The 14,886-nt window shown below is 39.4% G+C and overlaps 1 protein-coding gene across 2 annotated transcripts in view; it reads right to left on the bottom strand.

Moving 5' to 3' along the window:
- Window positions 1-2,200: 2,200 nt before the first annotated feature.
- The window catches only part of LOC133527282 (OTU domain-containing protein 7B-like), a 48,133-nt gene continuing 35,447 nt past the window's right edge, over window positions 2,201-14,886 (bottom strand). For both annotated transcript variants that reach the window (XM_061864253.1, XM_061864254.1), the window contains 6 exons: window positions 13,705-13,855; window positions 11,468-11,718; window positions 10,473-10,717; window positions 9,386-9,591; window positions 8,524-8,961; window positions 2,201-7,353 (listed from right to left, as the gene is read on the bottom strand). In XM_061864253.1, coding sequence (XP_061720237.1) covers window positions 7,050-7,353; window positions 8,524-8,961; window positions 9,386-9,591; window positions 10,473-10,717; window positions 11,468-11,718; window positions 13,705-13,855 — 1,595 coding nt within the window. In that variant the 3' untranslated portion in view covers window positions 2,201-7,049. The remainder of the gene's footprint in view (window positions 7,354-8,523; window positions 8,962-9,385; window positions 9,592-10,472; window positions 10,718-11,467; window positions 11,719-13,704; window positions 13,856-14,886) is intronic.

Raw genomic sequence — 14,886 nt, 5'->3', positions numbered from 1 at the left:
AGAAGATGACCATTTAAAAACCATCAGAGAAATATTAAAGGAAAGATCATATGAAGATTATTTTGTGGAAAATGGGGTGATTTACAAGGGTATAGACAAAAAGCTGGTGATACCGGAAATCATGGATGTGGAAATGATCAGAAGAACTCACGGAGTAGGACATTTTGGAAAAAAGAAAATTATAAGTATTTTGGAAAAGGATTATTACATAAGTAAGCTGGATAGTAAAATTGACAAAGCTTTGTCCACATGTGTACCCTGCATTTTGGCCAGCCGTAAGTCGGGGAAAAAAGAGGGGCTTTTAAACCCGTTAGATAAAGGAGAGGCACCTCTGACTACCTTACATTGTGATCATTTGGGGCCCCTGGATGCTACAAAAAAGATGTACAACTATATTTTCACAGTTGTTGATGCTTTCACCAAATTTGTTTGGATATACCCAGTTAAAACAACATCAAGTAAGGAAACTGTAGAGAAGTTAAAACTGCACCAAAAGGACTATGGAAACCCTTGTCGGATAGTGACCGATAGAGGTACTGCCTTTACCGGAAAGGAGTTCACTGAATACTGTGAAGAAGAGGGAATCGAGCATGTCAAAGTGACAACAGGAGTACCTAGGGGAAACGGACAGGTAGAACGGATTCAACGGGTCATCATATCGGTTTTGGCAAAAATGTGCATTGAAGAGCCCGGTCACTGGTACAAATATGTTAGTAAGGTACAGCGGGCAATCAATAGTACACATCAGAGATCCATTAACACATCACCTTTCAAGTTGCTGACTGGCACAACATTAAAACTCAAAGAAGAGCTTAAATTGGTGGAACTATTGGAAGAAGAAAGTAGAGAAGAGTTCATTGAAAATAGGGATGAGCTGAGACAGCAAGCTAAGGCACAGCTATTAAAAATTCAGGAAGAGAACCGTAAGACCTACAATAAAAACAGAATAGCAGGGCAACCCTACAAAGCGGGTGACCTGGTAGCCATTCAACGAACACAATTTGGTAATGCTTTAAAGTTGAAACAAAAGTTCTTTGGCCCATACCGAATTATAAAAGAATTGGGAAGAGACCGGTATGAGGTGATAAAAGTGGATAACAGCTCAGAGGGACCAAAGAAGACTACAACCGCTGTGGATCACATGAAACGGTGGGCTTAGCGCAGCAGTACCAGTAAATATGGGTGTTGGTGGTAAAGGGGGTGACTGAAATAACGGTACAGAGTTATAGTTCTGTTTTGTTATCATAAGGTGATCAAGTACCATTGCATGCATCTTTCTTGGAGTTTAATCATAATATAGCAAGTAGGTAAAAAAAAAAAAGTTGTAGAAATAAAATGTAAAAAAAAATATACTACCTGTTAGTATAGAGATGCAGTTACCTATTGAAAAAAAAAACCATCTGTATTTGTTAATGCTTCTCTTAGGTTATCTTTTGTATGATAATTGTAAGTCTCTTCAAAAAATAATAATTTAGTAGATAATGTCATAAGCCTATGGCGCAGGCTGTGGGCAGCCTGAATTACAGGACGGCCGACTGTAGGATCTCAATTGTAACAATCATTATTCCTGAACGCAATTAGTAGCGTGCGACCAGGAGAGGGAGTGTAAAGAGAGAGAGGGGAGATGGGAGCTATGGCGGATTGTGAACTGTTGCTAAATGGTGAAAAAAATAAAGAAAAGTGTTATTAGTTAAAGTTGGTTTAATTTTGGACTCCATCCTACATATATATATATATATACTTGACAATCAGTATAGAAACGTCTAACTGACTTTCATTTTACTGTCACACAAATAAATAATAGATTATTAATTTATGAAATAATACTATTTATTTTTGGTTTTTAACAGCGTAACAAGCTTTTATTCACGTAACAATAAGTTCAATAAGTAAGTTATCTAAATTTGTAGTAACTCCCTGTATGTTAAATTACGTCATTTTTGCGTCAACGGCATGAAAAGTACGGGCCCTGATTATAATTAAACTTAATTTGCTGTTTCAGTTTTGCACAATTCTATGTAATATTCAGAAAAATGTTATAAAAATCATTCAAAAATACGCTCCCTGTTCGAGGTGATTTTGATCCGTAGTTATTTATTTTTCTTGTTTACATGGTTGAATGTTACATAAAATAAAAGCTGAATCTTTTATCTTTCTTAAAATATATAATTCATGTGTATTGGTATTGTCAAATTGCAACTGTACGTGTTTTACCAAACCTACTCGTAGGATAGCAGTCTAAAATTTGCGTATCACTGAAAAATACCCTAAGTTTGAAGGGTATTAGCTGAAGTACAGACTTGTCGGAGAACTAACTGCTGGTGATAAAATAACGTTCGAATAAAGTAGGTTCATACAAATAAACGATTGTACCTATTTCATTAATGTGACACTGATTTTTACTCCCTTTGGTAAAGTATAATTTTTCACGATCCAGCCGCGTATTTGCGTCTAACATCAATCCCAAAGTAAACAAGTAGTAAATTAAGACGCGATCTATATTTTAAACGAATTATATTACGTTTTGATCAGTATAAAACAAACTTTCAATTCATGGCAAACTTTTTTTATTAAAAGCTTTGTATTAAATTTTATCAGTCAAAACCTTTGTGACAGAACTTATGACCCAACTAAGTACGATAACAATCATAGTGGGGCATACATTGTATGTAAAAGTTGAGCTCTAGGGGGGGGGGGGGGGAGCTGCCCCCCCCTGCCTGTGCCTGCTAAATATTGTAAGCCACTTTTGGCACTTGTTCCATAACCAGTCGCTTAGACATTGCATTTTATCTAAGAGTTATTGTTATTAATAGTGGAAGAGGTATAAAATCAGGTCTTATGAAAATCGTTTGTCCCTATCTAACATTTTGATATTTGTGTTTGTTAGAAAGAGAAAATTTTTAGAAATAAGTGAATAGTGGAATAATTCACTGCGTCCGACGAGACAGACGTTACTGTTCTCTCGGTTCTCCATGCAAACGTAGTGATGCTCTCATTTTAAAACGACTAGCTAGACAGCGGTGACATCATGGTTCCATTTTTGTCGCTTGTCACTATGCCCGTCACTTTCGCACTTATATGCTTGTTAGAACGTGACAGGCATGGCGACAAATGATAAAGAGCCGACCATCTTAGCCCTACTGCTCTGAAACTTTGTACTTACAATAAGATAAGGTATATCTATGCCTGTAACTGGGTGAATCAACTTTTTTTGTATTGTTATCCTGTCCCGTTGTCCAAGGGACAACAGTGGCACAGTTTGTTTGAAGAGACGTTGTATGCCGTTCTATTAACATGCTTAGTAAGGGGCCCATTATGGACATTGGTTATAACGACCACAAAAACGCAAGTTTGATACATTTAAGTACCATAAAATCAGTATTTCAATGAACTTTTGTCTCCTGGACAACTAATCGTAACCATGGCAACGAGTGACGCTAAAAAGTTGATTCTCCCAACTAATTCATGTAGCGTCAGCAACCATAATTAAAAAAATGCAGAGAATTTAAATTTTTCATACAAAACTTGTTATTGCTCTATTTCGTTTGTTTCATAAGCTCAGCTATATAAACTAATTACAGGCATAGATATACTTCATGTCATTGTATGTGCAAAGTTTCATTATAATCCAACACGTAGTTTTAAAATGAGAACGAAACTCCATTTGTATGGGAAGGTGGAATTCGGCCGCGCTTGCTGCGGACTCTTAATACAAAATTAATCGAGACAAATCAATAACTCTTTGATTATAATATAAGGAATTAAAATCACACGACGGCTTGTGTTAGTAAATTACCTTTTAACCGCCATTTTTTGTTGTTATTAATTAAATTTTACAGAAATACATAGACTCACACTAAGCTCGATAATACCAAAGAGACTTTGAAATAGAGGTGGATTGTCAAAGAGAATTTTGTAGCCACAGTTTTACTGCCATGTTTTAGACACATGATTCAAACTTTTAGAAAGCCATTTGACTTTTATCCTCATTCTTTCACTGATATAATAGGTTAAATATCAAAAAGTGGCGCCATCTTACCGGGCATAACCCAAAGGTTGTGGCGTCATCTATGAAATGGTGCCACTTTTTGATATTTAACAAATTTAACATATTATATCAGTGAAAGAATAAGTATCAAAGCCAAATGGCGTTCTAAAAGTTTTAATCATGTGTCGAAAGGTGGCAGTAAATTTACTGTGGCTACTTTTCTTTTACAATCCACCTCTATTTCAAATTATCTTTGATAAGACTCATAAGTTGTGTCCGATCGAATCTGGATTTTTGCCGACATCGAAGGTTCGGTTTTACACTAGGTTTGGCAGAAATCTGCCGAAACCGAAAATTCGATCGAAAGAAAGTGGTTTCCCCATTTTCTCTCTATATACCGGTTAAATGGTAAATATGGATGCAAAAACCCTTGATTTAATTAAAAAATATATACAAATGAGTTATCTTATCAAGATAATTTAAAATTTTGAAAACTTATCCTATTAGAATCTTATAACGAGCTTATAACTAAGATCAATTTTTATTAATGTACGAAAATAGTTTGCCTCATAAAAATATAACTGCTTTCTCTATATATTGGGAATTCTTAAATGATATTATTTAATAAATATCATAGTTAATTTGAAATAGAGCTGGACTGTCAAAGAAAACTTTGTAGGCACAGTAAATTTGCTGCCATCTTTCGACACACGATTAAAACTTTTAGAACGCCATTTGACTTTGATTCTTATTCTTTCACTCGGTTATGTCGCGGCATCCTTTGGAGCCGTTGGACCATAACCTTTGGCCTATCTTCTATTAGATGGCGACTCTTTTTGATATATAACCAATTTAACACATATCAGTGAAACAATAAGGATGAAAGTCAAATGGCGTTCTAAAAGTTTTAATCTTGTGTCGAAAAATGGCAGTAAATTTACTGTGGCTACAAAGTTTTCTTTGACAATCCGCTTCTATTTCAAATCCTCTTTGATAAATATGTATATTTAATTGTATATGTATTTTCGAAACAATAAATGTCGATTTCTTTGTCGACTAGATGTTATATATTAATTAATATTTTTAGATAACCAATAACAGATTTGAATTAACAAGAATGGGAACAACGGGAGGTATAAGTATATTGAAGAAAAAAAACTTAAGGCAAGTATTTTATACCGATATTCAAAAAAGTTCTATAAACGTTAAATAAGAATAAATGATGTTTAAATAAATGTAAGTGTACATTTTTTTAAGTTTAACTCCCTAAGGCATGTAAACAAAAAGGAAAAAAAAAGTTCGCACGCTTCTGGTAAGCTTTGGTAGCTTAGTTGCTTAACCTGTCGTCTACCAAGCTGTCAAAAAAAGAATCTCTCTATCTACCTACGCCGGATATTACCGGCAAATTACGTGTTGCCCGTGTCTCCCGCTCCCCACCCGCGCGGGCCGCCCCAGATTTGTTACGACAGATTTTTTTGCACCCGAGCAAATTCGCAGTCGAAAATGCAGCTTTTTGATTAGAATTATATTTTTAATAAAATTGCTTTTCGACTTTAATAAAATTGCTTTTTGATTGGGGTTAAAATCTACGTACGTAACAAATACGGGGCTAAAAATACTGGTCAGAGTGAGAAGAATGTAGTTGGCTTTTTTGACCGGTAATATCCGCTCTGGGTAGACGACAGGTTAAGAGCGATTAAACAGGTATTCCTAAAGGTCGCAAGTTTTAATTTTGCCCGATGTTGTTTTTTTGATTCATGTAGTATCGCTTGCAGGTCTGCTTGATAAATAATTGTTTGCTGTGATCTGTCATTTTGACATTGTTTGTTAGAAAGAGAACATATTTTAAGAACTCCCAATATGACTTTACCATTCTTTCTTATTTTAAATTATTATAATCTAACGGAACTAGAGAACTCTGATATTTGGAAGCAGTGTTGCGGATTTAAATTATTATCATTAGATATGTATAGTCGTTCGTTTTGTGGCTGGCCCCGATCGGCTTATCCTTTGTCTATTGTAAGTAAAACCGCAAGTGCTACTTGCAAAAAATAATTCTAATTGGCACCTGAGCGCGGGCTAGTCGCACGCTCAAAAAACCAGTGTAAGTGCGATCTCCGATAACTCGCCTTTGTTACGCATCTCGATGACGCATTTTAGACTGGTTCTGTAGCGTTAGACTCGCCGGCACACAATAACCGTAGAGGGACCGCACACAGCCTCGCAACATATTTTTCAATTAGTTCATTTTGAATCTTATTGTAGTTCGCGTAGAGTCGCAAATCAACAACCGGTTAAAGCGAATGAAACTTTTTTATGCAGGTAAGTAGCACGTGCCGTTTTACTTATAATAGACAAAGGATTAGCCGTTTGGGCCGGTTACAAAACGAACTACTATACGCGTGAAGGTTTTTTTTTTTCATATTTTGTGTATTAAATTTAGGGAAGGGTTTGATTATTTCTGAGCTGCTGCAAATCAAATTGTTTATAGGTCGGATAATACATGGAGTACTTAAATTTTAGGCACTGGTCCCACCGCCGGCTACAAACTATAAGCGAGTGAAACTATAAACTACAAACTAGTGGGCGAGCGGCGAGAAGCGAGTATAGTTTTACTAGTTTAGACGCTGAGCTATAAGCGAGTGTTTGCGTGCGACGGGCGATTACTCGCTCCACTAGCTCAGCCGGGTGGCCCAGCATAAAGGTAAAAAACTTAAGAGGGCCCTATTCGCCAATGACCTATACAGGGTGGAAATAGATTTTGGGTCAGTGAGTGCAGCCACCAGATTCCGTACTGCTAAGCGAAAATGGTCTTAAGGACTGAGGCCGTTTAGTTTTAAGAATGAAGTATTTTCAATATGATCGTCATTTCGTATGGTTTATATCCACCCACGTGCTTGATATTTTTCAGTGACTTCTATTATTATAATAAAATAAGGGTGACAGCTGGTAACCACAGTTACCAGTGGTAATTATATTTTATTCGGTATTTTTTTTTAAAGGTTAACATTTTTAGAGATCTGTAAAAAAATCCGCAACACCACCAGGGAAGCACTTGCACTTATTCATATTGGAGCCTGGAGCACCTGGAACAATAGTCGTTATTCTCGGGGCTCCCATAATACATACAGAGGTGCGCCTTGCAGGGCTTCGGCTCGGGCGGGCGGTCGTCGTAGAACGTGGACTTGGAGAGGTAGAGCGTGCGGTCGGGCGCGGGGCGGGCGGACTTGTCAGCGAGCGCGCGCGCGTGCGCGTGCGACGGCGCGCCCGCGTCCGCGTAGAACTGCGAGCGGCCCGTGCCGTAGCGCGGGCCTGGGGAGGGGGGGGAGGCCGGCTGCGAGCGGCGGCTCTTCTCCGCAGTGAAGCTGCGGTGGAAATAGTACATTACGATACAAATGCGAAAAATTGGAAATTCGAAACGAGTTGCGATAAATTAAAACACTACCGAAGGGAATGTTTTAAATCGACACGAGTTGCGAATAACCTATTCGCACCTTGACTTGAATGACCTTTTAAATGTTCGACACAGGAACGTAACATGCTATATAATTTTCGCACTAGTGCGGTAAAGTAGCATCATATGTACTGTAATAGTACATTGTGGTACAAGTGTGCTAAGTTGGTCATTACACACGAGGCGATGTAAGCGAGCTGTAAGCGGGCGGGCAATAAGAAAGCCGATGTGTGTAATGACCATAGCACACGCGTTTCATACGACGTTTTTCAACACACTTGCAAGGAAGAAATAAACTTTCATCATCAATTAGTATGCAGTCTTGCATCTGTGATAATACCCGCCGGCGACTCCCGCCGGTCCGCGTTGTAAAATATACTCGACCAATTTAAGAAGGCTCCGTTTCCATACATATTATTAGCAATCAGTTACCTTCTTAACTCAATCGGATAATATAATGAAAAAGCACGAATGTTATAATATACTGAAAAAGCACGCGTGTTTAATATCTAGGATTAAAAGCCAAAAATCGATGGAATAAAAATACCGTTTTGAAATAGTACATTACGATACAAGTGCGAAAAATAGGAAATTCGAAACGAGTGGCGATAAATTAAAACACGACCGAAGGGAGTGTTTTAAATCGACACGAGTTGCGAATTACCTATTCGCACATGTATCGTACAACGTTTTACAGTACATATGGCCCTTTAAATGTTCGACACAGTAACGTAATATGCTACTTCTCGCACTAGTGCTATAAAGTAGCCCCATATGTACTGTAAATTATATTAAAAGCTCATCTAATCCACGTCATTACTCTTTCCCGTTAATTTCACCATCGAACCGAACTTCTTTAACTTACTACTCATAGGCCACCCTATACTTCCAAACTGCTTTGCCATATAATTCAACTGGTTTGCCAAATAATTCAACTGTTTTACCAAAGTTTGTTTGTTTGTACAACTGTTTTACGAAACTGTTTTGAGCTCATTATGGATGGTACAACTAAAGATCTTACCTGCTCCCTTCAGATTCATCTTAAGTGGTTTTACTTTATAAAATTAATATTAAAACTCACCTAATCCACGTCTCATTAAGATAATTCTTCACCATCTCTTCTTGCACGGGTGCTCGCGCCGCCAGCACCCTACAGCATAACACTTCACACGTGCTCTGTCTTCTCATCAAACCCTCCTCTGGATTACTCTGACTCTTCCCCGTTAATTTCGCCATAGAACCAAAATTCTTCTTTAATTTACTACTCATAGATCTGCCTATACTACCAAATTGTTTAGCCACGGAATTCAACTGTTTCGAGCTCTTGGTTGATAGTGCGTCGAGAGATCTTCTAAGTTCTTCTGGAGGAGGGTTTTGGGAGAGACACTCGACGCGTTCAAGGTCGAGGTAGGCCGCCATCATGGCTGAACGTTGGTATTCGTCGGGGAGGAGATTGTTTATGGTTTTCTGGTCCGGTTCGGTGTCCCAGCGGAAATCTTCGCCGGGGTCGACATTGAATCTGAAATAATATATGGATGGTGAAATAGATGTTCAAATAGTATGCCTCGGTCAACCAAACATGGCAATGTAATTAATTGTATGCACCGAAAAAACATTACATTTAAATATTGCTCATGAAAAAGTTGTCTGCATCATAAAACTAATTAATAGAAAGATTGCTGGCAGTATCTATTTCTATACCTTTGATGTTTTGGTCATATCTTGGCAAACCAAATAAAAGCTGTTGTAGCATGTAGACAAAGAATTCAAATCATGTTGCAGGTGTTTTAAACAATTGCGCCAGTAATAGATCATCATACAACATTTCCTGCCTAGGCCGGCAAAGCCCCAAAGCACCACAGTACGCCGGCTCGCATGATGTTCATGGAAACCGCGCTGTCTTTAAACTACTTTGTCAGTATTCCCTTATTTCCCGGTCTCACCTGATAGGCATGGCGGTACCCGTGCTATCCTCGAGCGGCACTCTAGCGCCGTCAGTTGGCAACGGCTCGCAGGGGACCAGTGCGGAAAAATGGCCGGCATCGTAGGCCAGCAATATGGGCGCTTTGCTGCACACGGCCGGTTCTAGCTCGAGCGGGAGGTAGATGCCGCCGAATGGGATAGGGGCTACCGGGTCGCCCCGGAAATCCTGGAATTAACCGAATTCAAATCAACACACACAACAGAATTGTGCAAAGGATAGGAACAAATGGCGAGAAAGAGGGACGGCCTTTGCCCAGCAGTGGGATACTTTTACAGATTAAATAAATAAAAAATGTTATGGCGACAGTTTCGTTGGCGCTCAGTACTAGTTTGGGGCGTGATTGCGCGGACGTGGCCATGACGTTGAACCACTCTAACTTAGACATCACACTGGTAATCGCTTTGGTAATAATATCGAATAGAATTAGTAACTTACTCTCAAAGCGACATCAGCAAACTCTATGACAGGTCTTCACCTCACATGAGCCAGTGCAAACACATGTAACTGCTCCAAGCCATCATAATGTTGGGCCACACTCAGTGCGGGTTTGGGGCGTGGTTGCGCGGAAGCGGCGCTCACGGCATCCTACCATTGTGTCTTAAAGTACATCATGCTATTCGATCGAAGTATGACTTACCTACCCTCAAAGCGACATCAGCAAAGACAATGACAGGTCTTCTCATTACACGTGCTAGTGCAAACACATGTAACTGCTCCAAGCCATCATAATGTTGGGCCACACTCAGTGCGGGTTTGGGGCGTGGTTGCGCGGAAGCGGCGCTCACGGCATCCTACCATTGTGTCTTAAAGTACATCACACTATTCGATCGAAGTATGACTTACCTACCCTCAAAGCGACATCAGCAAAGACAATGACAGGTCTTCTCATTACATGTACTAGTGCAAACACATGAAGTTGTTCTAAGCCATCATAATGTGGGGCCGCACTAGGAGCGGGTTTGGGGCGTGGTTGCGCGAAAGCGGCGCTCACGGCATCCTACCATTTCTTAAACAACATCACACTATTCGCTCGAACTAAGACTTACCCTCAAAGCGACATCAGCAAAGACAATGACGGGTCTTCTCATTACATGTGCCAAAGCAAACACATGAAGTTGTTCCAAGCCATCATAATGTGGGGCCGCGCTAGGAGCGGGTTTGGGGCGTGGTTGCGCGGAAGCGGCGCGCACGGCGTCTTGCCACTCGCGCTCCCATTCGGCCTCGGAGGGGGTGAGGCCCGCGCTGCGGAGGGAGAGGCTTTCCGACCAGCGCCAGCGGCGTTTTATGGCGTCTGAAACAAGTCAGGGTACTGAAATTTTTGAAATTGCATAGACTTGGGAATGATATTGATATCGTAAAATATGACTATTTTGTGGCATTCCACATTTTGTGACGTCAAAGTGGGTGCAGAGCTGTAGAGTTAGCTTAGACTAGCTGTAGTCTTGGGGACATGACGCGGCATGAGCTAGGTCCTATAATTAGACTGATTGTATGCAGCGGGAGGGGCACCTCTCACTGCAGCTGACTGTACAAAAGAACATTACTGTTTCTCGATTTATTCTATAAACTAAATCTTACTGTGAGAACATCACCAATTCCACAGACAAAATCTCTTAAATTTTTTCAAATTTCCTCCTTTCGTCCACAACACCAGCACTCTGTCATCGAAGGCATACGCGGCCAGCGACATTCATATACAGTTCCCATCTATCAACGTAGCTAATAGTGATAGTCATCAGGGCTCTGACGTAGTATCAACTATTAGTCTCGGGTAGTTGAGACAGAAATTTCTAATCTGCTGACGTGGCTAGTGGTAGAATTGGGGCGCGAGTTGAGAACAGAAGAAACACACTACTATTAGTTACTTACTTGTGAGCGCATCTCCGCCTTCGCCACACAGCAATGCTTGGACCTTCGTCCTAAACGCAAGCAGTCTGTCACAGAATCCATATGCTGCCAATGGCGCCGCATGAGACAGACAATTGCCGTCTCCTGACGTAGCTAGTGGTAAAAGCATCGGGGCAACAGTTTAGGTACTTACTTGTGAGCGCATCTCCGCCTTCGCCACACAGCAATGCTTGGACTTTCGTCCTCAATGCTAGTAATCTATCATGAAAGCCATAAGCAGCCAATGACGCCGCATGAGGCAGACAATTTCCATCCCCTGACGTAGCTAGTGGCAGAAGTCTAGGGGCGCCTGGGACGCGCCCTTGCCGCCACCAGTTGAGAATACAGGAAGACTCTAATGTGTGTAGTGTGGCTGTCTCGAGAAGGTCCTTTTCGATAAATGTTCTGAAATAAATATCATTGTTTTGGTATGGAAATATTAGCTAAACTTTAAGGTCGTTTATTCGTGTTATGAAACAAAAAAAAAACCTAATTTGGACCTAACCTTGTTGACATTAAAGTATTTTTGCTCCTTTAAAATATTACCTACTTAAAATTAAAATATTCATATTTAAAATTAAGTAGTTTGATTTTGTAGTTGAGTTTGTACAAACTATCAGCATATTATCGTGTAAACTATACGAATAGACACATTGAGGCTAAAATAAAATGTTATGTTAAAATTAATACCAAGCGACGACTTTAAAAAGCAAAGTAAATAATACAAAAAAGGGCCTTTGTACTAGACTTAAATCGACCGGGATATGGACCGTGATTACCTTTTGTCTTCGAGCTCCCAATATTTCGACGCAGTTGCATGCATTTCGTTCAGGGGTAAAGACAGCGAGTGGGTGTCAATGTTCAAAACTGTTAAGGGCTTTGTACTTTTTGTACCAGAATCAATTCAAAAGCTCAATACAACAAACTCTTTCAAAACTACACCAGCCAGTGTTATCTAAGTTCAAATATAAAAAAGAAAACATTGTCCTCATGTCGCTCGTGAATACCTCTTTGTTTACTAAAAACAAAACACAAAGTTCAACTGCGGTCGTCGCGTGCGCCCGAAATTGATTTTATGCCAAACTATATTTTAGAACACGACGATACGTCATGTGCGGGTGCCGTTAGGTGATTTAATGGACCGATGCTATTTCACTTTAATTTAAAGTCTTTAAACTGATTTATCAAAACGGTGATTCTCTATTCAAATTTAAGCAGCGTGTTTTAGGCGCACAACAACAACATAGTATAGTGTTGTGTTCCTGTCGGTGAGTAAGGTTGCCAGATCTCAGGGGTTGTTTAGGGTAGGCTATGGTGACTGCTTACTATCAGGCGGCCCGTATGCTTGTTTGCCACCGACGTAGCATTAAAAAAAACGATTCTCTTGGCTTAAAATGTCGATCAACAGCAACAGGTTCACCATCAATTCGTCGCGGTTTGTGGCAGATTCTTCCCTTTTGTTATGTTTAATATTAAATGAAATAATTCAGTGCGATTATGTTCGTTATGTTGTAGGGGTAGGGGTGAATTTGGTATGGTACTGAGTCACACCGCATTGTGTTGCATTGGTTTCATCGCTCATCCTAACTGCAAGGCAATACATGCACACGAGACGTTCTAACATCTATCTACTTTTTTACCCCGACTAGACAAAAATTGCATAGGTAGACTGCTTTGCTAAGGTGGTTGGTGAGAAAATGTGGTACTACGGTGCGGTTTAAGGTTTAACGGGTGACTTTTGACTATGTACTATTCCAGATATGGCTTTGTACTTAGATTAAGGGCCTGTTCCATAATGTTCAAGTATTGGATAGCTAATTAACGAATAAACGAACTGCCAGGTAAAACTAACTTAAGTTTTAAAGGTATTTATCTACCAGTTAAGCTTATTTGAAGATTGTGAAACGCCGACGATGACTTTATTCGCCAGATAAGTGACAAGTAGCTTATTCAGGACTTTACTTGAACATTGTGAAACAGGTCCTAAGTATGACATTTGTTTTTTTTACCGTTGTGATTATAAGTGACTTGTATAATAATAGCATAGTTAATAGATGTACGCGTGTTTGTGTTTTTGCATGCCAGTTGCCGGTAAAATATGCATGTTTCTTAGTTGCTAAGTTCATCTTGTACACATATTTTATACAAAATAAAGATGTTTGATAATTTATTAGATTGATATCTTATAAGTTCAGTTAGTAAAAAAATAATTATCAAAATCGAACTACTCTGTAAAAAGTGATGCGTGGTTATACATAAAATATATATACAATATACGCGTCGACTTGAGAACCTCCTCCGTTTTTTTCGTCGGTTAAAAATGAAGGTCCTTCCACTAGAAAACAGCGCAAGTTCCGTACGAATCTTCTTAGGCATGTGATATGGCTGTACCTGAACTCCGGGGGATATATAGATATATCGGGCAGCAGTAATATGTGTTCGGAGCTCAGGGTCTGCAGGTCAGGCTCAGTGTTGCTGCGGAGCGCCCACACCAGACCCTCGTTGTCCGTCGCTCGCGATATGCCTCGGGACAACTTTCGACCTGGAACAAAAAATAAAATATTAGTAATATTTTATTGAAATTAAAAAGAAATAACGAACATCAAAATAAAAAAGGTAAGCCAAGACCTGGCGATTATATCAAATATTAATTGGCCGGATGGGTATTTTATTGAAATTCAAAAGAAATGACAAGATCTGGCGATTATGCCACAAACGCGCCAACGCTCTCTACATAGGCGTTAGAAGCTAAGTCTTTGGTTCTAATCCCGGTAAGGGCATTTATTTGTGTCATCCACGTATTACATCACAGCAACGGGAGGGGGGGGGGGGGGGGGGGGGTTATGTCAAATTTGACAGCACGTGTTAAAGAGATAGGAAAAAGCCAGACAATGTTGGGGGGCCAAAAAATTTTGTGTGACGTAATTAATGGATGACGTCTCATTACTAATACCTGGTACCTGGTCCTGAGCTATGGATGATTTAAATGTATTTAAGTATATGTATTTGTGGTATTTATTAGCTATACGAACAAGCTATGCTTGGTGTGAAGGCTGGGTCGATTTGTGTAAGCTGCTCCCGAATATCACAGCATATTCGCTAGATCTTGCCGCAATAAAAAAATCATCTATCTAAGTGACATTCGAACGAATACAGCAAAAACGATAGAATCAATTTCATTAAAATAAAGCCAATTTCATTTGTCTATCTTGTTTTATTTTTTTCCGCTCTCAATTGCTCAAAGGTTGAATGGAAGAGATCCCTTATAGGGTTAAGTTCGCCTTTGTACATTGTATATATTTTGTTTTTATTGTGTTTGTAAACTGTCTTATGTACAATAAAGTGTTTACAAACATACTTGCAATTGCAGTTAGTCTATTTACCAACAAATTACGATACTCGAACGTAACAATCATATTGTGTCCAATTCCATTTTTTAGTTTCAGTCCGGGATCGGAACCGGTTTTTTAGAAAAACTTTGAAATAAACATATATTTCGGTTTATTTTATACTCCTAATATAGGACTCTGTTGTGTTTTTAGATAACGACTTCGTATTATGAGATTGCCCAAT

The sequence above is a fragment of the Cydia pomonella genome, chromosome 17 (assembly GCF_033807575.1).
Source record: "Cydia pomonella isolate Wapato2018A chromosome 17, ilCydPomo1, whole genome shotgun sequence".
NCBI lineage: Eukaryota > Metazoa > Arthropoda > Insecta > Lepidoptera > Tortricidae > Cydia > Cydia pomonella.
The sequence above is the reverse complement of the archived record's forward strand: the minus strand, read 5'-3'. Positions and strand labels throughout refer to the sequence as shown.